General features: G+C 41.0%; 1 protein-coding gene across 1 annotated transcript in view; it reads right to left on the bottom strand.

The window, feature by feature from the left end:
* Positions 1 to 4,027: 4,027 nt before the first annotated feature.
* LOC148034362 (uncharacterized) overlaps positions 4,028 to 22,854 on the bottom strand; it is a 34,066-nt gene continuing 15,239 nt past the window's right edge. Inside the window, exons 2-3 of the mRNA XM_087679307.1 lie at positions 5,373 to 5,657; positions 4,028 to 5,282 (exon numbers count right to left, since the gene is read on the bottom strand). Of these exons, the coding sequence (XP_087535433.1) occupies positions 4,140 to 5,282; positions 5,373 to 5,657 (1,428 nt within the window). The 3' untranslated portion in view covers positions 4,028 to 4,139. The remainder of the gene's footprint in view (positions 5,283 to 5,372; positions 5,658 to 22,854) is intronic.

Here is a 22,854-nt window from a genome sequence, read left to right as displayed (position 1 = left end):
AACAGTGCGGACAGTTCAAAATTGCTTGTTGTTTTCTGTTGTAAACAACCAAAAATACCACCAGAACCAAGGCAAAACGACCACGAACCGATAACTAATGATAATGCCCACCAAGTACCATCAAAAGTACATAAAATCATGATAATTCAATATGAAAATTCCACATCAGTCCATACATAGCTGCTTCTTGTAATAAATTACAGGCAGGTACAATGAGAGCAAATTGTAGGCAAAATCAATGCACCAAGTCAACCACAGACTATCAAAGCATAACTAGCATCAAGCAGGCATAAATCAGCATATGACAGTCATACAGACATTGAGCAAACACCCAAGCATATCAAACGAATCTGTCAGTAAGCCGACACACCCCCTGTATAATAAGGCAAAGTGTACACAACACTGGCAAGACCTGACACAAAGAGGTGTATGCTCAGGGAGTGCGAAGTCCAAATCAGCCCAAGTATATGTATGCGGACCACGGCATATCAACCATGCAACATCCAAGTGAAGAAGATCCCAGTCTCAGAAGACTCAAAGCTCAATAGCATAAACCACTTGCTCAATGTCTATCAAACATCCAACGATAGTCCCACTGGCATAAAAGCTATATGGATCAAGCCAAGAAGCTCAAGAAAGGCATATGAGAGCACCAGTGATGAAAGATCCAAGACTAGACATCATGAGCATATAGGCTCAATAGCCTCCAAGTAGAGCATCCACAGACATCAACTGTATCCCAAATACAACTCTGGCAAGCCAAGAAATATCCCAAGTAAGTTTCGAGAAGCCAGATGCAAGCCAAGACAAGGCACTAGTAGCAATCGTCTCCAAACAATGTAACTAGCATGTCGTAGTGGCATAGGCCAAGCATGTCAAGACCGATCAGATATAGGTAACATACATGCCATATGTACATCCAAGGCAGAGCATCAAAGGCATTCCAAAGCCGAGCTCAAGCTCAAATGAAGATCCGGAACCAAAGACAAGCTCGATGTCGTACCCCGAAGGTCAATACTTCATTGCATATCCCAAAGACATAGCCCAAAACCAATAGCCATAACCAAACATGAGATAATAGGTTCCAGCCCACTGTGGTATAGCAATGATTTACTATTCAAAACTGAGTATTTTAGTAAGAAAATCAGTCCAAAATGATAGCATAACATGTGCCTTGCATCCCCCAAACAATCGGGCATCAATAGGTACCAAACCGGTTAAGTAGAAGTGTCCAAACAAGCATAGCATTAGATGCCAATGTTACTTCTGCATAACATGACTGTGGGACTGCTGTAAACAATCCTGGGAATGTACAGATCAGACCCAAAAATGATACCAATGATCAAGGAGACTTCAACCGAAGTTAGAGACCATTGCCAAGTGCAGTGCCAAGCCCGAAGAAGCATGACATAGCCATCAATCAAGAGTAGGTGAGCTGTTGTAGTGTGCTATCCAGAACAACCAAAAAAATGGCGCAAATTTGTTGATCCCTTCTTCTACTCCTATGCATCCACGTGGCCTCAATGGTAATGGTTGGAGGCTCCGAGGGGTGCCCAGGGAGGCCCACAACAAGCCTCAAGTGCCCAAATGCAAGAGGGAGCAAGATCCAAGCTCCAAGGGTTTGAGCTATGACTGCCCTATTTGACTACAACTTGAGAACTGAAGAAAAACACTAAAAGAACACTTCAATACCTCTGTAGCAATGCCCTGAGGGTGCCTCAATAGGCCGGGAAGGTGCTCGAGAAGTCGGGGAGTGACGGGAGCTCGGGAAGGTCGGCTATTATGGCTACCACGAAGGAGACCCAATGCTGTAGATATTTGAATGGAAGCTAAGAATGCCACGAACCAAGGTCGGGAAGTCGGAAATCCTCGCTCTAATACCAGTTGAAAGGTGAGAAGGATCGAAGCTTGCTTGGAAGTGAGCTATGGTGAAGAGCAAGAGCAAGAAGAGAGAGAGACACAAATGGGAACTCCAACAGTCACAATGTGTGGCCGGGCCTTCCTTTATTCAAATTGTCACTAAAAGATTAAAGAATAAAGTGACGATGACGGACACCCACCACCTGCAGTGTGCAGTAGCGGGTACTGTCAGTGTAATAATACACGGGCGGCTAGGCAAAGGCGCCTTTACCCCCGAAACAATCTTCACTATTTCAGTTAGACTTTGGCATTTCATGGAACACATGTATCTTGAACCATGAAAAAAAAAATACATCCTAAAAATATCTAGCTCTTAATGCAAAAAGCTAGCTTTCTTAAATGTGGAGCCATGTTCAACTTTTGATAGCAATCCTTAATTTTCTCCTTGAGTGGAAAGAACCACACTAAAAGAAACACCACAGCAATGCTTGCTAAAGCTTGAGGTGGCTACCATATGGAGGCATTATATCTAGGGTAGGCTGCTTTATCAAATTGTACTTTAATGTGAGCTATTTTTTCCGTTCTTGTCTTTCTCATGATTCCATTTTGAATTTAAATTAAACAATATATGACATCGTACAACTCTACTACAATTCGAATATCAAAAATTCACATTTGGACTAAGCCCCATCTATTTTCACAATTGCCAATAGACCTATTTCATAAGGTTAACAAACTCATTTCATACATTGGCATTTCATGGAACAATGAAACACGTATTTTTCACTTTTCAAGGAAAATCCCTACCCTAAAAATGTTTAGCACTACACAAATAGCTAAAGCCTAAATGTGAAAAGCCACCCTCATCTAAGTAGCCCTTAATTTGCACCTTAATGAGCAAGAAGGAACATCTTGAAAGAAGCACCATTACAACACCTTGTAAAGCTTGAGGTGGCTACCACATGGAGGGACAACATCTAGGTAGGATGCTTTACTGCAATGTGAGCTATTTCTCATGCTTGTTCCATACTTGTTTCTCATTATTCCCTTTTGAATTTAAAATAAACAATATGGAATGATGCCACACAACTCTACTACAATTCAAGGATCAAATATTCACCTTGGACTAAAACCCATCTTTTTGGCAACGCCATACAAGCATTTTTATCTATGTTGATTTAAAATCAAAGACCCACATCTATATGTTATTGTGCATTTGAGCACAAGCCAACCTTCAATTTGTTTAGTCAACCATTGTCGATCCACCTCTTATCAACCTACAACTCTTGTGCTATCTCAACTAGAGGTGTTTTCCTTTCAATAATGGCATGCATGCTTAGATGGCCAAGCGTCCCATTTCACAAGGTTAGGAAACTTGTTCCATACCTTGGCATGTCACAAAACACATAGAACACGTATTTTGAACTAACATAAAACTTCCCTACCCTTAAAAGGTAATTAACAGTCACCGTGGATTCATTTCACAAGTTGACATGGATTAGCATGAATGATCGGCAGTGATTGCAAGAATTTTATATGTTTGAGTTGTCTTATGCTGCTTCTACAGTTTAAGTTAACATAATGGACCATGATGCATCAATATATTGATCTTATGTTAAATGTTTTATTGTATTGTATAGAACCCTCAATCATGATCTATGTTTGGCTGCAACTACTTACTTTCTACATTTATGCAAGGGTTCATTGTCTTTTCAATCTCAAACAAAACCTCAGTAACATTTGGTGAAACTCATAAGAAACCTATGGTCATGGTGACCATGTAGCTTGTTACAGCTGAAACAAATGAGGTAGTAAGAGGGTGTGTTATACTAGCAACAGCACAAGTGAAGTGACATTCACAAAAGGCCCGGACTCTTAACACACGCTTCACAAGCACTTGCGACCATTTAAAGATAAAAGTGCCTTTTTTTGGGTTTGTGGGGGGTGACACAAGCAAAACAATTATGTAAAGTCTGGTCAAATTTACATCAGATCAGAAAGAACCCTTCACACAACATTCATGATCTGGTCATTCTCAGATTTTATCAACCATCCTGATTCTTTTCCTTGGTCTCATCAGACGACTGACATACCTAGCAACTAACGTGTATGCACAAATCATAAAGCATTCAAAACTTAAAATCATAATTGTAAGTACAATAGCCAATTTACAATACAGCTTACACAGCAGATTATTCACCAACAATTATCACAGTAACTACAGAGTAAAGAAATAGTTTTGCATGCATGTATAGGTAGACCAGGCCTAAGGGCACTCATTATCCTCTAGCAAACCATCCCCTGGGTGGCTGAATTTCTCCACCATTCGTAAGCTTATCTAAAACAACATTTAAATCAACAGATTGTCTGTTCTCAGTGAGGTGCCGCACCACTGCCCTCACCTGCTCTCTTGGAAAACCCATTGTAACAACCCTCTCAATGACTTCATCTAAAGAGATCCGATTTGTTGAGCTGGATGTCTCACTAGAACCTCCACCTGAAGTAGGTAACGCATGTGGCAGTGGTTGTGCTGTCGGCAGTCGAGAATAGCCACTTCCACCACTAGGAGCGGATGGTATAGGCTGAGCCACTCTGTAAGCAGAACCATACCCACCACTTGGTGCCTCATACACATTTGATACAGGAGATGATTGAGGCTGCTGGTGCAGATAAAGTGGATAAGGAGCTGACCCAACTCGGCCACTTGAAGGTTCATAGATCTGTTGAGCCACATTAGGTGCATGGTCCTGAGCTGTAGGTAGAGCCTGAGGTGCAACTGAGTGCTGCCGTGGCCCTTCATAATATTGTGGAATCTCAGGTATGTAGCTAGTACTTGCAGGAGGAGCCGGAGGCAGGGAAAAGTGAGACTGCGGTGCTCCATATGAGGCTGTTTGCGATGGCTGGTTATAAGTGCTTGGTGGTTGCGTGGGTGGCTGAGAATAAAACGAAGGTATTTTCATGGAATGGGGAGGTGCATGCGCCAGATTTGGAGGTGTAGCAACTTGGTGCTGTAAGGCTGGAGGGGGAGGCGGTTGATTAGTTGGGTTGACAGGTTCAGGAGCAGCAACTTGTTGTGGCAATGATGGTTGTTGTGGCAATGATTGCTGTTGTAGCAATGGTTGCTGTTGTGGCAATGGTTGCTGTGGAGGTGCTAATACCTGTGGTTGAGATTGCGGCTGAGGATGGTGAGAGGGCAATTGGGAAGCAGATACAGCTTGTGAATGTTGAGGTGGTGGGTGTGGAGGCTGAGATGCTAATATGTGGCGCTGCCCTTCGTCAATAGGTTGCTTCCAATCATCTGCAGTAGGCAGCACTGCCCCAGATACATGTAACCCATTGCTTGCAACATGCAGCTTTCCCAACTGAGAAGTAACCTCAGCTACATGTTGCTTCTCATGTAGCAATTGTACCCCTTCTTGAACCTGCGGAGATACGGGAACTCGTGTTTCACTGCTAATACTAGCCCTTACATGCTGCATGAGAAAATAACAAATAAAATTTGCACAACATACCTCTTTAAGAAGTATTTCAAGCCTTGAGAGTCTGCCATTAGTTTGACTATGGTTCTCTCCACCATCCATGCGCAATCCTTCAACACAATGTTCAAGTCCATGAACAGTAGTTTCCAGTTGTGAAAGCCGTCCACTCATGCCCTCTAGTACCTGTAGAAGGTTATCTGCGTACTTTTTCATTGTCTTCTCAACAGCACTGAGAGTTACTGAATCAAATGACTCTGGCCCATCCTTTGACTTCTCAGTGGATCTCAATGTATGAGCGTGCTTCATTGTCACAGATTCCTGCAGCAGGTATAAAGAAGTTGACGACAGTCAAGCAAATTTAAATGGAACCAAATATGAGATCCCAGAGAATTATGTCCATCTCTTCCCCCTCATACCCTTAACTAAAGAGAGTATCACAGGGAGAGCACCCTCATCTGACTAGAGACCTCTCTGCATGGTGCAAACCATCCAACTAAGACAATTTAACACTATTTATTTGTCGATTCACTATTCGCACTATTACATTCCAGTATGCTCATGATTGGCTTAGGACCACGAGTGCAAGTAGAAGACTATGCAATATCTTGTGCACATGCAAAAGCTGAACACAAATGAGGGAAGAACTCTAGATGCCTTCATAGTAAGGTAGTAGGGTAAAATGCAGCCATTCGGACACGAAATGCAAGGCTGGCATCTCCGAACAACAGGAAATAATGTTGCCACCATCTAAATGATAACATCAAGACAGCAACAAGTAGCCAAGTTATGATGATGGTGTTGAAGGCCTGGCACTGATGAGGCTTGCAACAAACGCTATGGGAGAACAGACTAGGAGCACACACCAGTTCCATTATCCATCTTGAAAGCACTTCCTTTCGTTGAGAGTGGTGTGTACAGAGTTTGTCTATTTCTTAAGTTATTGTTGTTGAGAGAGGAAATTGGTTCATGCCAGGGAAAAGGGCTCTACGATTTTACATGTACCACTACAGTTGGTTTTGATCTACAAAAGCCCATACCCAACCCCAAAAAAAGAAAACAAACAAAAACTATGGCACATCTATGTGCACACTAATATGCCCATCTAATGATGTCTATATGTGCATCCAATGTCTCTAAGCATAGTAATAAACACAGCGTTTGCTCTACAAAAAAAAAGAAATGTATGACTGCATCTAGATGTGACGATGGCAAAGGCTCACAGTATCAAGGAGTGATCAGACAGAGAATGGGATCAATTCAGGAAGTAATTATTGGTCACACAATGGTACCCTTCTATAGAAGTTTTAAGCCAATTGTCCTACCAAAAATTATCAAGTTTATTCACATTCAATTTAGAACAAAGTTTTAGGTATATACAAAGCCAAAAATTAGGCCCTATTACTTGTAGTGACGGGAGAGACACGAAGATCGAGACAATCAATGGTTACGCGCAACGACAGACACAAAGAGTGGGTGAGAGTGCAATAGCAAAGAGTGAGCACCTTTGTAGGTACAATGACGAGTGTGTACCTTTAGGATTTTAAATAGATATATATGTGTAAGTACAAGTGCTAAGGGTGTGTTCACATCCAAGCACATTTAAAGGCACGAGGGTCTTTATTCCCAACAACCTCCCACACCTAAAAGCAATGTTGCCTTAAGAGGAGAAAAGAATCAGCTAAGTCTAGGTATGTACAAAGCTGAAATACATATATCTATCCAACTCCCATCATTTGTCGGCAATGAGCAAACCGCTTTGCTGGGAGACCCTTCGTGAGAAGGTCTGCAAGATTATCATCTGTATGCACTTTGACAAGCTCAATGCTCTTGCTATCAAGTACATCTCTACTGAAGTGGTATTTCACCTATATGTGCTTTGTCTTTGTATGAAAGACAGGATTCCATGCTAGCATGACAACACTCTGACTATCACAATGGAGAACAGGTAACTCTGTGATGCCAAGCTCTCCTACCAAACGTGAAAGCCATAAAGCCTCCTTGCATGCCTCAATGGCAGCCACATACTTTGCCTCTATAGTAGACAATGCAACACACTTTTGTAGCCTGGAGATCCAAGAGACTGCTCCTCTTGTGAAAGTAAACACATAACCAGAAGTGGACTTTCTGCAATCCGCATGACCAGCATAGTCTGCATTCGTAAAGCCAACAACAGATGCCTTCTGCTTCCCAAAGCAGATTCACAACTCCTTAGTGCCTTTGAGGTATCTCATATACCTTTCACTGCATCCCAATGCTTCTTGCCAGGGGTTGCCATGTATCTGATAACCACTCCCACTACAAAGGCAATGTCAGGACATGTAGCAACTATAGCATACATCAAACTACCAACAACTGAAGCATATGGTATTTTGGCCATTTCAGCCTCTCATCATCAAATGTAGGGCTGTCCTCTACACTGAGTTTCACATATGGAGGCAATGAAACCCCAATTGTCCCCCCCCCCCACCTCCTCATATTGAAACATTGCAAAACCTTAGAGATATACTCTTGCTGAGATAAAGAGAGTAAGCCTATCGACCTATCTCTGGGTATTCGCATGCGGAGAATGTGATTTGCATCACCAAGATCCTTCATGTCAAAGCTGCCATGAAGACTTTGCTTCAATGAGTCCGAGGCATGAGTATCCCTGCCAGCAATCAACATGTTATCAACATACAAAACCAAGATAATTAGGCTGCCATCTACTGCCTTCTTAGTGTACAAGCAGTGATTCACTTGACTTCTATGAAAGCCTTGAGACTGCATGAATGTATCAAACTTATGATACCATTCTCTTGGTGCTTGTTTCAGCCCATACAAACTCCTTTTGAGTTTACATACCATCTTTTCTGTCCCTTTTTCAACAAACCCTTCAGGTTGCTGCATATATATGTCTTCATGCAGATCACCATGTAAAAATGCAGTCTTTACATCCATCTGTATGAGTTCCATATCCTCAACTACAACCAAGCCCAAAATGGTTCTCAATGTAGTCATCTTGACTACAAGAGAGAAAATCTCATCAAAGTCATTTCCTTGCTCTTGCTTGTACCCCTTTGCAACCAATCTTGCTTTGTACTTTGGTGAGGAACCAAAAGTGACCTTCATCTTGTAAACCCATTTGCATGGAAGTATTTTCTGCCCTTTAGGCAACTGCACCAAGTCCCAAGTGTCATTTTTCTCAATAGATTCCATCTCTGACAACATGGCTTTATACCATTTCTTGCTGTCCTGTCTATCCATTGCTTCCCTAAAGCAAGACAATTCACCACAGTCGGTCAACATGACATAATCAGCCACATTGTTTGCACCAGGAACAAATCTATCAGGTTGTCTAGCAACCCTAGACAATCTCCTAACCCATTGGTCATTGTTTGCTGGCTATTCCTGCAAATTTCCATTTTCAGCATGTTGTCCTGGCATTTCAGCCTGCAAATCAGCATTAACAGCTTGCTGTCCTGGCTATTCCTGCACATGTAATGGCTCATTATCATGGGCAATAGCTGATTGATCATTTCCAGCATCATTTTCTGCATTTACAGGTTCATATACAGCAGGTATTTGATGTTGTACAGCAGGCACACTTTGCTGTCCAAAAGGTATTTCTTTCCGGAATACAACCCTACAGACCTCCTTAGTCTTTTCAGGCTGTTTATGCATACGATCTTCCTGGAAGATAACATCATTGTTGCGTACTACTTTCCTTTTCTTGCGATCCCACAATCTATACCCCATTTCACCCTCGTCACTATATCCTAGGAAAATACATTTACAGGGCTTTGGCTCAAGTTTGCTGCGTTTTTCTTTACGAATGTGCACAAAAGCCTCACAGCCAAACACTTTTAGATGAGCATATGAAGGTAGCTTGCCCGACCACGCTTCTTCTGGAACTCCCCCACCCCCCCAAAGACCTATTTGGTAATTGATTAATCATGTGTACGGCTGTCATAACAACCTCTGCCCAAAAACCATGGGGTAATGTAGCATGAGACAGCATCGTACAGACCTTATCCTATATGGTCCGATTCATACGCTCTGCAACTCCATTTTGGGATGGATTATGAGAGACAGTGAGCTTCCTCTTTATCCCTTTGCTATCACAAAATGCCTGAAAGGCAATGGACACATATTCCCCACCATTGTCAGAGCGAAGACACTCAAGTGTCTTATCAATCTGATTTTCAATCAATGCCAAGAATTTTTTGAACTTGTCAAGCACTTCATCCTTGCTATGAATAGGATAAACCCATACCTTGCATGTAGCATCATCGACAAAGGTGACAAAATATTTCTTTTCCCCTAAGGATAATCCCGGCATCTGACATACATCTAAATGTACTAACTCTAGAGGAGAAGATTTTAGCGAAAGAGACTTTTTATGAGACATCTATGCATGTTTGCCATAAATACAAAGATCACAATGCTCAAAATCAGCATAACGAAGACAAGGAAAGTCACCCAAACGAGAAAGCACTTTCATTCATGTTTGACTCGTGTGTCCCAACCGGCCATGCCACAAAGAAACACTTGGCTGCTCGGTCACGGCAACAATATAGTCACGCATACTAGAGACATGAAGTAGATACAAAGTATCACTCTTACAACCTCTGGCAATAACCCTAGATCCCTTACAAATCTTCCATTTTTCATCACCAAAGGCGGTATGAAAACCATCATCATCTAGTTGCCCTGTGCTAATCAAGCTCTTCTTGAGCTGAGGTATATGCCATACATGCCGAAGTGTGCAAACAGAGCCATGCTGAAACTGCAATTGCACACTGTCAATACCTGCAATGTCACATGCATGGTTGTCCCCAAGATGGACAACACCATGTCGACCCCCTGTATAGTCAGAGAACCACTCACAATGAGAGGTGACATGAAAGGAAGCATCTGAATCGAGAATCCAAGTATGCATGTCATCATCTGTATCTACAAGTAAAGCATATGCACCAACGTGTGAAGAGACAAAGAGCACATCACTCCCACTATCACTGTCATGAGTGACTACATTCACCTCTTCAATTTTGACACTGCTCTTCTTAGGCTGGCTGTCCTTCTTCTCTTCCTTGCAATCATCTGTCTTCGTGCCCTTTCATTTCTCTTTCTTCCATTTGTAGCAATCACGTTTAAAGTGATCCTTTATGCCACAATGATGGTATTCAACATCTTTGCCACGTGATTTACTGCGTCTCTTACTATCATATTTTTCCTTTTGCTGTAATCTGCCCCTAGTATGCAAAGCACTGGAAGACTTACTGAATGCATTGTTCTGCCGATTCATTTTTTCCATGAGTAGAGCACTCTCTACATCAGCATACAAAAGGATCACATTAGAATTACTCATAGGAGTCCAGAATGTATCCCAACTCTCTGGTAGAGTGCAAAGCAAGAAAGTAGCCTTAAATTCTTCATCAACCAAGAACTTCAAGGCAACAAGCTGGCTGAAAATGGCGTTAAACTCACTCAAGTGAGTAGACATTGTTGTATCCTCTTTCATATGCAAATCCATAAGCTTTTTCAGCCAATACACTTTGCTTGCAGCACTCTTCTATGCATGCAGTTCTTCCAGTCGAGTCCATATAGTATATGCAAAATCCAAACCTTCAATGTTAGACAACAAGGCATCAGAAATCCATAGCTCGATGGTTGAGCTTGCAAACTCATTTAAGTCATCCCAATCTTCTTGTTTCATGTCCGCAGGCTTTGCCCCTTTGGTTTTAATCGGCTTTGCCTGCTTCTTTTGCAACTGGATATTGTAGTACTGTTTTTGCCAAACTGCAAAGTTATGTGCTCCTTCAAGCTTCTTTATGTGCATGAGATTACTACTGTCACTGCTGCCAGCCATGATTTTCAGCCCAAATGTGACCAAAAAATCAACAAATGCAGGCCCAAACTATCACCCAAGTGACCAAGGTACAAACAAATACCAACCGGTAGTAAATGACCACTTAGAAGCACAAATTTCAAATCTGTAATTAAATTTTCAGAAGCACCAAACCATGTGCTACAGCATTTCACAATTGATTACAACTGTTCCAAGGGCATATGCATCACATTACATGAGAAATCCAAAATTTTAGCTGCAATTTCTGTTGTACATGTACCCATGGGCATAAAATTTGACACAAACGGTCAAAAGCCCCAAAATTTTTGTGCTCAAAGCATCAACCACACATCTGCATTTTCTCTGTCATGCATAGAACAAGCCAATTTTGCCAAAATAGAGCAATTTCAGCAAAACACCCAAATTTCACTAACCAATCTGTCCCAATTGCATTAATACATGTTCCTGAAAGCATAAACCAGGCAAAATTAGCAAAATTTTGACAAAATTTTGCAAAAGCCCCAAATATTTCGAGTCCAAATGTGCACCAATGTCAAGCAATCTCACTCAACTGAACAGAATTTCACCAATATGATAAAAGCCCCAAATTTTATGGGTCCAATGTTGAGAAAGTTCACTCAGATGAGCAAAATTTCAATAATTTTGGTGAAATTCCCAATTCAAATGTGCACAATGTCTGCAATTTTTTACGCAAATGCCTCAATTTTGCATGAACAGTACTCAGTCTGGAGAAGCCCTGAATTTTTGGGCCAAATTTGCACAAATTTGACCTTTTGTGCTTGCACACACGAAACGCCGTCAAGAAAGGGGTGTGGAAGTTGATTTTTTTTTCTTTTTAAAAAAACGATTTTGAAAAAAAAGGTGTGATGGGGTATATTGACCCCGTGCACGTCGCCAACTGGACGTCACCAGTGCCTACCCGCCACGAGCCCATCACGCGACTGCTGCACCCATCAACTGCTACATGCGCTGTCCGCTACCTATCGTGGCCTGCTCGGCGTGACCTATCTCCTCGCTGGAGTCTCACGTGGCGCCTGTTCCCAATGCTTGCAACTGTCGACTGTTCTCACTGCCTGCGACTACCCACAATGTCTGCAGTTGTCTCTTGCCAACTCTAATACCAGCTTGTAGTGATGGGAGAGGCACGAAGATCGAGACAATCAGTTGTTACACGCAACGAGAGACAGAGAGAGTAGGTGAGGGTGCAATAGCAGAGAGTGAGCACATTTGTAGGTACAATGACGAGTGTGCACCTTTAGGTTTTTAGATAGATATACAAGTGTAAGTACAAGTGCTAAGGGTGTGTTCACACCCGAGCACATTTAAAGGCACGAGGGCCTTTATTCCCAACATTACTTAATTTGAGATTGTCTTTTATGCTAATTCTGAGCCTACAAGCATGTCAAGACGGGGCAACGAGGGCATGTAATAGAACAACAGCATGAAAGAATCTACAGACAACAGAAGTTAAAAACATTCATGAAGGGTCAAGGCGATGATAAATTACCCAACAAACTACCATCATAAATAGGAAGAAAGCAAGGAATTGGTTAGACCGTAAATGCTGATCAAACCAGCAGCCTTATAAACTCGCAAATTATGCCTTAAAGATACCACAATATGCACACCGCAGCCTGCTAATGGGTCTACGTAAAGGAACAAAGGATGACCAAACACACAAAAATCTTAGAAGTGGGTGCAGCCATGAAATCATGTAAATTAGCTATAATGGACTGCACAACAAGAGAAAAGAGAACAGAGAAACATTGCAAAAGAAAAGAAGAACACTGCAAAGAGAACTCAAAAGAATGATTGAGAAATGGAATCCATAAATCAAGATGAGCAACAGTACAAAATCAATGGTGAGTCACTGGCTATGTAGGCACCAGTACCGACTCCATCTCTCTTCAATCAAACAGGCTGTTGAACTATGCAAAATAATCAACAAGAAGGAAGGAGCCATCAATCCTATAAATAGGACAAGATCATGAACTAGACAGCCAGATTTGATGGGCCCAAAAAAAGCTCATCAGCCATAAAATAATGACTGTAGGCCTTAAAATCAGGCACCAAAAAAATGCAAACATCAAATCACAACTGGTAAAGGAATGCCCAGCGCACTGGAACGTGCATAGACTCACATGCATCCACTAATAAGAAATTGTTAAGCAAGTAAAAATAAGGTCTAAATTAATGATAATTTAATGGCTGGAATTGAACTCCATCCCAAAAAAGAACTGTTGTAAAGACATTAATAATTAACTGTCAAAAAACCAGTCCGGGCAGCCACTCGCAATCCTCATTCCAACCTTTCCATTGCCATCATCTAGCTCTTCATCCAATCACCATCTCTGCCACCTCAGCTGCTCCGTTGGCCTCAAGGCCAGCATAACATCATCAGCCACATACTCCTGCCCTAGCTTCCACAATGTACTCTTGGTGCTATTCTACTGGTTGTTGCCTTTTGGAGGTCCAAATTGCTGTGTTTTCTCATATAAAGGACTGCTGCCATCATTGCTGCCTCTCTCAAACTGCCACATCATCTTCTTGAGGCTTGCCACTGCTACATTTTGTTGGTTCACACCTGCTGCATAGCAATACACCTCATCTCTGACATCCTCCAACTCTAATAGATGGAACTGCTGCTACATTTGGAATCCATCTCAAGTATGACACTCTCTTGGAGTTGTTCCCACCCGGCAATTCCCACTCCATCACCTCACCTCACCCTGGTCCTCAACATATGGAGGTCAAAGGCTTCTATCACTCTAGCCAACCAACTGTTGCCCTGATGCGCCAACCTGTTGCTGATCTACATGAATTGGCCAACCTACTACTACACACACGCAATCTGGCCAACCTGCTGGTCACACTTGCCAACTACCCTAGGAAAATGCACCTGTGCTGGAATTGACTGGCTTGAAATGCAGGAATAATAGCAAGCACAAAATGCACAAAATGTAAGAGCTCCAATGCTTCCATCGGACTCTAACAAAGCTCAAAAGCATAAGATAATAGTAGAAGTAGAATGAATACTAATGAGAATGCTATGATTGCTAACACTCCCTCTTAGATCCTAGGTGCGTAGCACAAGGACATGAATTTTAAACTTTTCTTTGGTGTAACTGAGTCGTGCACATGTGAAGTGCAAGTTAATTATGGGTACAGTGACAATCAAACCCTAGCTTGGGTAGTCGGGGACATTGACAGAAGTTGTGATGGACATGTTTCGGGGGGTACTTGGTGACAAGTCCTCGCTCTAAGCATTAATACGCCCTTGAAAATGACATTTCGTGTCATAGGGATTAGAGAAATTAAGCAAGTACAATTCCTCTTCCAATGTATCATTCAAGAATGCATTCTTTTCATCCGTTTGATATAGATTCCAGCCATAAATCAAAGCCAAGGCAATAACTAATACCACTGTTGGCCCAAGCATGGAGCAATTGTGCAATTAATTAAAGGAAAATGAATGAGAATGAAAGAATTAATCAATGCACAACGATACTCAATCACGAATGAGAAGTAATGTATTAACAAGTGAGAGAGAGTACAACACTCAAGGTGATCACACTAAATAATGCCACACTATTTATAACAAAATGAAACCCTAATGGCTTAACCATCATAGGAAACCCTAAAATAAACCTAAACCCTAGTGTCACTTAGTGCCTAAGACACTAGGGGCAACAATTGCATTCAATGACAGTTTAAATGCCTAGAAAGCCCAGACCATGGATCAAAAGGCATCGATGCATAGCCCACGATTAGCTTCACAACTGAAAGTAGCAACTGTAGTTTGTTTCTTGTTGAACCAAGAAACAAGAGATGTATCCAAGAAGAAGCAGTTGCCACTATAAGACACACAAGAATCTGAACATCCAATCCAATCACTATCAAAATATCTATGCAAAGAGAGTGAAGAATCAACCTTGTAAAGAATGCCAAGATCTTGGGCGCCTTTAAGATACCGAACGACATGCTTCACTACTTGCCAATGAAGTACTAAAGGGCTATGCATAAATCTGCTCCACTACGAGACAGCAAACTGAAGATTGGGCCTCGTGTGACATAAATAAATTAAGCATCCAACAGCCTACTGATATAAAGTAGTATCAAAGGATTCGCTAACATCATCGAAAGTGAATCTGAAACCAAACTCCAAGGGAGTAGATACGAGCTTGCAATCCTCAAACTAAAAGCGCTAAAGAAGCTAGCCAATATACTTGGACTATGTCCCAATGATGCCCTCCTCAATGGTGACAAATTGGAGATCCAAATAATAGTGAAGTAGACTAAGATTTGTCATGGCAAAGGTTTAATAAGATCAAATCCTTGATGTCGAATGTAAAAAGTAAACTAGGTAGGGCTATTCTGAAATCCAAGATGCGATACATAAGAATATATGCAAGCATACCAAGCCTGTGAAGCTTGCTTTAAATCATGCAAAGCCTTCTTGAGACGACACACTTAATGCTTAGAACCTTTAACTACAAATCCTCGAGGCTGAGAAACATATACCTCTTTAGTGAGATATCCATGGAGAAATGCCGTCTTGATATCCAATTGATGCACCTTCGAATGACAGTAGGCAGCAAGGGCAATAATACTCCTGATAGTAGTAATGCGACAAGTAGGAGCAAAAGTCTCGTTAAAGTCAATTCCTTGTTGTTGGATATAACCCTTGTTAATAAGGCAGGCTTTGTACCTATCAATAAAACCATCTAACTTTCTTTTAGATTTTATATACCCACTTAAGGCAAGCCACATAGGTCCCAAGTGTCATTCCAATGGATGGAATCAATCTCTGCCTTCATTGCTTCCACCCAACGATCGTCTGAAAAGGCATATTTATAACATAGAGGTTATTCATTGCATGTTGTAGCCACCAACGCACATGCAAGAAGATTACCTTCATCCTTACAAGAGGAGACTCGTGTGTGGGCAACCAAAGAAAGAGGTTGTTTGCTATCCCAAAGAGTGTCTAGCAGCCAGCAAGGGACTCTTTCGGACAAGGTATCATGATGCTGTTGTGGCTATAAATCAGGCTGAATAGACTGCTGTAATGTATCTGAGGAAGTGAAAATGAAGGCTAAGAAGAAAGATCAATCATAGAACCACTATGGAAAAGTGGTAGTAAGCTGTCAAATATGTCTAAGGCATCAATAATAGGCTGTTTTTGACAGTCCAGCAAGGGATGAGAAGCGTTTTCAGCAAAGATAATATCTCAGTTGACAATAACCTTGCTTGTAGAGGGTTGATAAAGACAATACTTTACTTTCAGCACTATATCCAATAAATATGCATTGAACAGTTTTATCATCCAGCTTATGCCTTTTCTAAGAAGGCACTTGAGCATACGCCAATGATCCAAAAATCGTCATATGGAAGGGAGAAGTCTTGGAGCCAATTCATGCCTCATAAGGAGTGATGGTGCATAAAGCTCTTGTGAGACGCATGTTGAAAACATAAGCAGCACATAGAATAGCATTGAACCAAAAAGAATTAGGTAAATTCTTACTCTTCAGCATGCACCTTGCCATCTCCATGAGTGACCTATTCTTCTATTCCACAACTCCATTTTGTTGTGGGGAGTAAGAAACAATGCATTGATCATGAATACCTTAGGATGCACTTAGATTTCAGCCCATATACCCAAGTAAATTGAGATTTGTCATCAATGAATGTTAAAAAATATAGAAACCACCAAGGGATTTGGTCTGCATAGGACCACAAACATCACTGTGAAGGAGATGCAAAATAGATTATGAACAAACATGTCATAAATGTGTACCATGAAAGGATTCCTTTGTTAATAAGCACTATCAATAGGATTTTCAGCAAGTTGATGATCATAAGTATCAAGACAATAGAGACTTGTAATGAGGGTGCATGTCAAGTCAATGGAAGAAGAAACTTGATCATATACAATACATGAGGGGCCATCAAAAATGACACAAAATCCTGAAGTTGCAATGGCTGAAATGGAAATAAGATTCTTATTGATGCCACGCACCTAGAGAACATCATGCAATGTCAAAGGAGTGCCCAAGAAAGAGACAACCTACACATGTCCAATGCCTTTAAATGCATAAGAGGCATTGTTAGTGAAACTAGCCTTTCTTAAAGGATGGTAATTCCCTCATTAAGCACTTAATTACAGCAATCAACAAATAAACATAAATTGAAATGCACAATTTACCTTAATAATCTTGGACAATAGACACCTAGTTGGCCCCAAAATTAGCATCCCTTTCGGTATTTCTTTAACTTTAATTGCTAATGGATTAAGCACAAGTTGAGATTCCACAATCTCCTTTGCTGATCCAAAAGCCCCTTGTTGTACATACAATCAACAAGCAATTTGGGCCAATTGCCCCTTGATTTTCACCTAGGAATTGCACAAATGAAACCACCAACTCGCCAATTATAACCCCAATTCACAATGCATGGCCTAGCATCTAAAATCCCTATCAATTCCACAAATTTTAGGTGCCGATTTCAATATACGATGCCTTCTCCTATTGGCACAAGTCCCAAGGAGATTGTTAAAGACAAATTTTTGCAAAAATTTAGGGTTTACAGCAAAGATCTCTTTGCTTCCACCAAATTTGGCTGAGATCTGCTCAAAATGGCTAATAAATACTGAGATCTCCTAGGCATGGGTTGAAGAAGGTGAGAGAAAGCCAAGACGAGAAAGAAATCTTCACAAGAAAACCCTAAATTCTGATTGTTGCATGCTCCAATCTGCATTTAATGCAGTCACCTACTACCCAAGCACCTCCAAAATGCTGTCACCTGATAAGCAATGCTATTGCCAGCCCCTGGAAGGTGACTCCCTGTTGTCCCCTACTTACTGAGACCCCCAAATGGTTGTCTTCTATAGCAAATTGATGTTCTCTTGTTAGAAAATGGACCAATAGCTCTCTCTCTCTCTCTCTCTCTCTCTCTCTCTCTCTCTCTCTCTCTCTCTCAAGACGTAATCTAATTGAATGGCTAAGACCCAGACCCCAAAAACGTTTTCTCAATTTGCATGGATCTTTTTGCCAAGTAATAGCCTTCTAAACATTATCCAATCATTTACTTAATTTTCAGAATTAAATAATCTACAAATTTAATTACAGCCCTTCCGATCCTGCGCAAAATTAAATGTGTCCATCCAAAATTAAATTTGCTAGGCCATTTGCAACATGGAGTGGTCCCCAATCTTTGTTGACCCTTAGACTAGCATTAATCAATTAATCAATGCTAGTCCCTAGTGTCACTACCAACACTTATTGGCCAAATAACTATCCTAGGGCCAAAACAAACACCAATTGACCCCCAAAGCCCAGCTGGTATAAATTATCGCAACTTTTGCCTTTGGCACCTACTACATCCTCAAGGTTCTTGGCATGTTACCATGAAATAACTACCATGTGCATCACATGTGCTAAACAATCTTGCACATTTGATTAATAGCTTAATCAAATGTTATCAACAAAATTAAAGCAACTTAAAATTTCACTTCCTCGTAACAATTAGCACACATGATTATACTCTTTTTAGGCACATCAAAGAGAGATGAAAATAATGCTCGACAAGAGGTGATGTGCTTAGATCCACTATTGTCAAAAAACCAAGTAGAAGTCGCATCAGTAATAAAAAAACAAGTATCACGAATAGAAGGATTATACTGACATTGAAGGAGAAAATTATAATCCTTGAAAAGAGAATAGTTTGCAATCTCATGTGCAAGAGCAAGACAAAACTTCTCTGATGCAATGGACTTACGACATTCAATGATGTCATGCCTTGTCTTCCGGCAATAATTACACCTCTTAGGTTTGTTAACTATACCCTTGGAAGGATTGGAAGAGGATGGACCAACATGAAAGATTGTATTCAATGGAGATATAGAAGGATGACATTTTTGGTAAGTAGAACTGGCGATGCGGGGTGAATCGAAAGCCGAGTTACGATGCCGAACTGCGCACTAGCCTAGATCAGCATGAAAGTTTGCAGATTTTTTTTACCAACAACCTTGTTTTTTACCTTTGATTTGGGTTTTCCACGATGATGAGTAAAAAAAGCATATTTAGTCGCTCTCATGGTAGCATTACAATGAAATCGGCTTTATTCTTCCTACAAAAACAAAAGAGACACAAGCACATTGAAACTATAGGAAACTTGGTTACCCATAGTTACCAACCACAAGCTGGGAGCAAAACCTTGATATGACTCCAGTAGACCATTAAGAGTGATAGAAACAAGTTGATTATCTGGGATTTTTTCATCAGTATTTAATAATTAGTCAATGCAATCTTTGATGCTTGTGAGATAGGCAACCAATTACCTCCTTCTACCCGGGCGTCTTCCAGCTGCTTACACAAGCAACACGCACTTCATTGCTCACTTAACAATGCAAGCTTTTGTCATGCATCCTTGGCTGTCTTGCATAATTTGATGTGTGGATGATACCTCTCTTCGCCAATAAAGCAATTAGGCATGCACTTGGGTATAACGGCATCCCATTGTATCTGATCTTAAGTGGAAGGCATTGTTGAAGGAGAAGATGATTCGGCATCATGAGAGCCACCTCGCAATGTGGAGGCTGGAGATGGTATCGGCATCGGAGAGGCCGGCCTTTGCTTGATGCCATTCGCAATATGCCATAGATTCTTCGAGACAAGAACATGTCGCATCATGTAAGTCCACATTGGGTAATTGGTGCCATCGAGCTTATTGTCAGCACCAAGCATGCCCAGCAAATCATTATTATTGCTGGCCATGAGTGATGATCAACAGTAAAATGATAATTTCTAAGTGAAATTCATCAGGTAGAAGCTTCTGGATGAGACCATCGATGTGGAATACTTAAGATCGAAGACAATCTTGTAGATTTGTTTACGAAGGCACTTCCCCACGTTTTACTTCACCGACATTCCAAATCCCTCTGTCGGCTATCTTGTCCAGGATTTGAGAGGGGGTGTTAAGAGTCATATCCTGGACGCGGCCATGTCAACAGTGCCACATGGCGGGCTGCCACGTGGTAGCAATCGGACTGCGGCAACAATCCAACAGCATCAATCGGCTGCATTTAATGCAGTCGACCTAATCATTTATGGCCATTATTTTCAGCCTATAAATAGACTAAGTTTCCAGCAGTCTTGGTACATTGTCTCTGATAGATTTCAGCCTGCTGACTACGGAGATTGCTCTCGGGGCTGACAGAGATCAAGATCCTCGAGTTGGAGACATACGCAGATATTTTCTCTGCACCCGATGTATAATTCTACATCCTTATACAGCATTCTTCACTGCAGATTTTCTGTGTTTTAGTCTCTTTCTCTCTCTCTCTTCTCTCTCTGTTCACTCTTTGTCACGGTCATTCGCTTCCGCATTGCTTCACTCTAACAAGTTTATCCCCTTGGCTACATTATTGGTGCCAACAATGGACATTACAATTGTAGGATAATCTAGAATAGGTGTCCATTGGATGGTGACACATCATGAGATTCATTAGATTTGGGTACATCATGATTTTTGGAGTGGCTTGTTTGCATAGTTTGTGTGATTGGAATAGCACGTTTTTTCAAAATTACCAAAGCACTTATAAATTGTGCATTGATGTTTGCCTTTGTTTCTACAATTCTTTTCTTCATGACTAGTTCCCACAATGATTGCATTTGAGCCTTGAATTTCTTGTAGTGATAAAGGCATTGTCATGGATAGTGGTTGAAGTGCTCTTGATGGTTTTGATCTCTCTCTCTCTCTCTCTCTCTCTCTCTCTCTCTCTCTCTCTCTCTCTCTCTCTCTATATATATATATATATATATATATATATATATATATATATATATATATATATATATATATATATATATAGTAAGGATGCCTCAATATCATGCAGCTTCAAATCATCCATATTAAATAAAGTTTCAACTAAATTCTAATAACCATCTATATCACAAATTGCTAATAAAATAGCTTTGGCTTCTTCATCAAGTATGTGTTTTAGAACAGCCAATTGTTGTCTAATAGCTTTAAATTTGTTCACGTAACTTATAAGCTTTTCTTTTGGGTTGAACTTCAAGCTGTAGAGTTGCATTAGTAATTTCACCTTTGAGTGCTAGATTCGGTGCCAAATACTTTGTTGAGCTCCTCCCATGCTATTTTGCACTTAGAATGCCATCAATATGATGTATGCATTCATCACCCAAGCCTGCTGCTATTTACCCCAATGCTTTCTCGTTGCTTTCTTCATACTCTTCTCCCAAGCTCATTGTTGTATCTCTCCCAATGATAATGCCCCATAAGCTCTTTTGCAGTTTGGACTACCAAGTGTGGAAACCAAATCCCTTGAATTTATCAATTACATCTTGAGTTTGACATCCCGCTTAACAGAAAGGTCTCACCGAGTTTTTTTCCCACGACAGTGTCTAACTCCAGTTTACAAAGAATTTGATCAATGAGTGGGAAAAACCCACATACCAACCATCTTCTATCTCTTTGCGATGACAGGCTCTCCAATCATTGAAGAACATGAGTTGCCTTTAAATAAAACTAGTTTGAGCAGCCAGCAATATGAAAAATTGTTTTGCAGTCCACAATGTGAACAAGGGTCTTAAGGAACCAATTTTGAAGGAGAGGAGGTGTGACGAGGATTTTGTTAGGAGAAACTTTTTAAAGCCTTTTAAACCTTAGTGTTAAGGTCTATAAGGTTAAGTTTAAAGGTCAACTTAAGAAAAACTTTATCTTCGAGCAACAGTATAGCTATTTTGGCCACCGTCAAATTTCACCAAGCATTCAATATGCCGTGGATGCATTTGATGCCGAAGCCGACATCCTCTTGTTGCAAACGATCTCATTAAGACCTCCATACTCTCTTTTCCTCTACTCCTCTCTCTCTCTCTTCTAAAACACAAAGCAACCCCCTGCTTTTGGGCTAAGCAACCCCTCTGCTTCTCTTCAAGCTACCCCCTTAAGCAAGGCCTATGCTTGTTACAAGCAACTCCCTTGCTTCGAGAAGCATAACCCCATCGAGCAAAGAACTGAATAGAGAAATGATTAAACCAGAACAATATACCTTGAGAGAATACTTGAATGTTGATCTTGAGCTTCTTCAACTTCATGCGTAGATGTGGATGCCTCCCATACTCGCAAGCGTCGAGAAGGTGGCTTTGATACCACATGGAGAAATTAAGGAGCATATGAGTGAGAGCCATTCAAAATAAGAATGTATGTGAGGCAAAAAGAAATGATTGATTTATGGTTGAGCAAATCCATGAATTTATAGCTTTTCCAGCTTGAGACACTTACTTGTCTTTGCTTACGGGGGCGGAAGCATATGGACAAGACTGAAAGAAAATGAACACGAGAGAAAGGGAGAGAGAAAAGAGATGAAAGAACACAAAAATCTGCGATCAAAAAATGTTGAGATGAAGAGGGCAGATATACAAGGGTTGTCAATGTATCTCAAGCGATCTCTCTCCCACCAACACCTGAAAAGCAAGTGAGGAGGGCAGGCTGCCACTAGAGCTTAGATAGAGGAAATAATGCCATAAAATAATGCAAGCGGCCAACAAAACTCGTCAAGCTTATCAAAAACCTGTCAACTGCTGCACAAATGAATAAAATAATCAATGATCTGTCCTCCAGCTGCTACATGGCATCATTGCCTACCCA

Source organism: Lygodium microphyllum, chromosome 6, assembly GCF_053477565.2.
Source record: "Lygodium microphyllum isolate KBCC chromosome 6, Lygodium_microphyllum_v1.1.10, whole genome shotgun sequence".
NCBI lineage: Eukaryota > Viridiplantae > Streptophyta > Polypodiopsida > Schizaeales > Lygodiaceae > Lygodium > Lygodium microphyllum.
The sequence above is the reverse complement of the archived record's forward strand: the minus strand, read 5'-3'. Positions and strand labels throughout refer to the sequence as shown.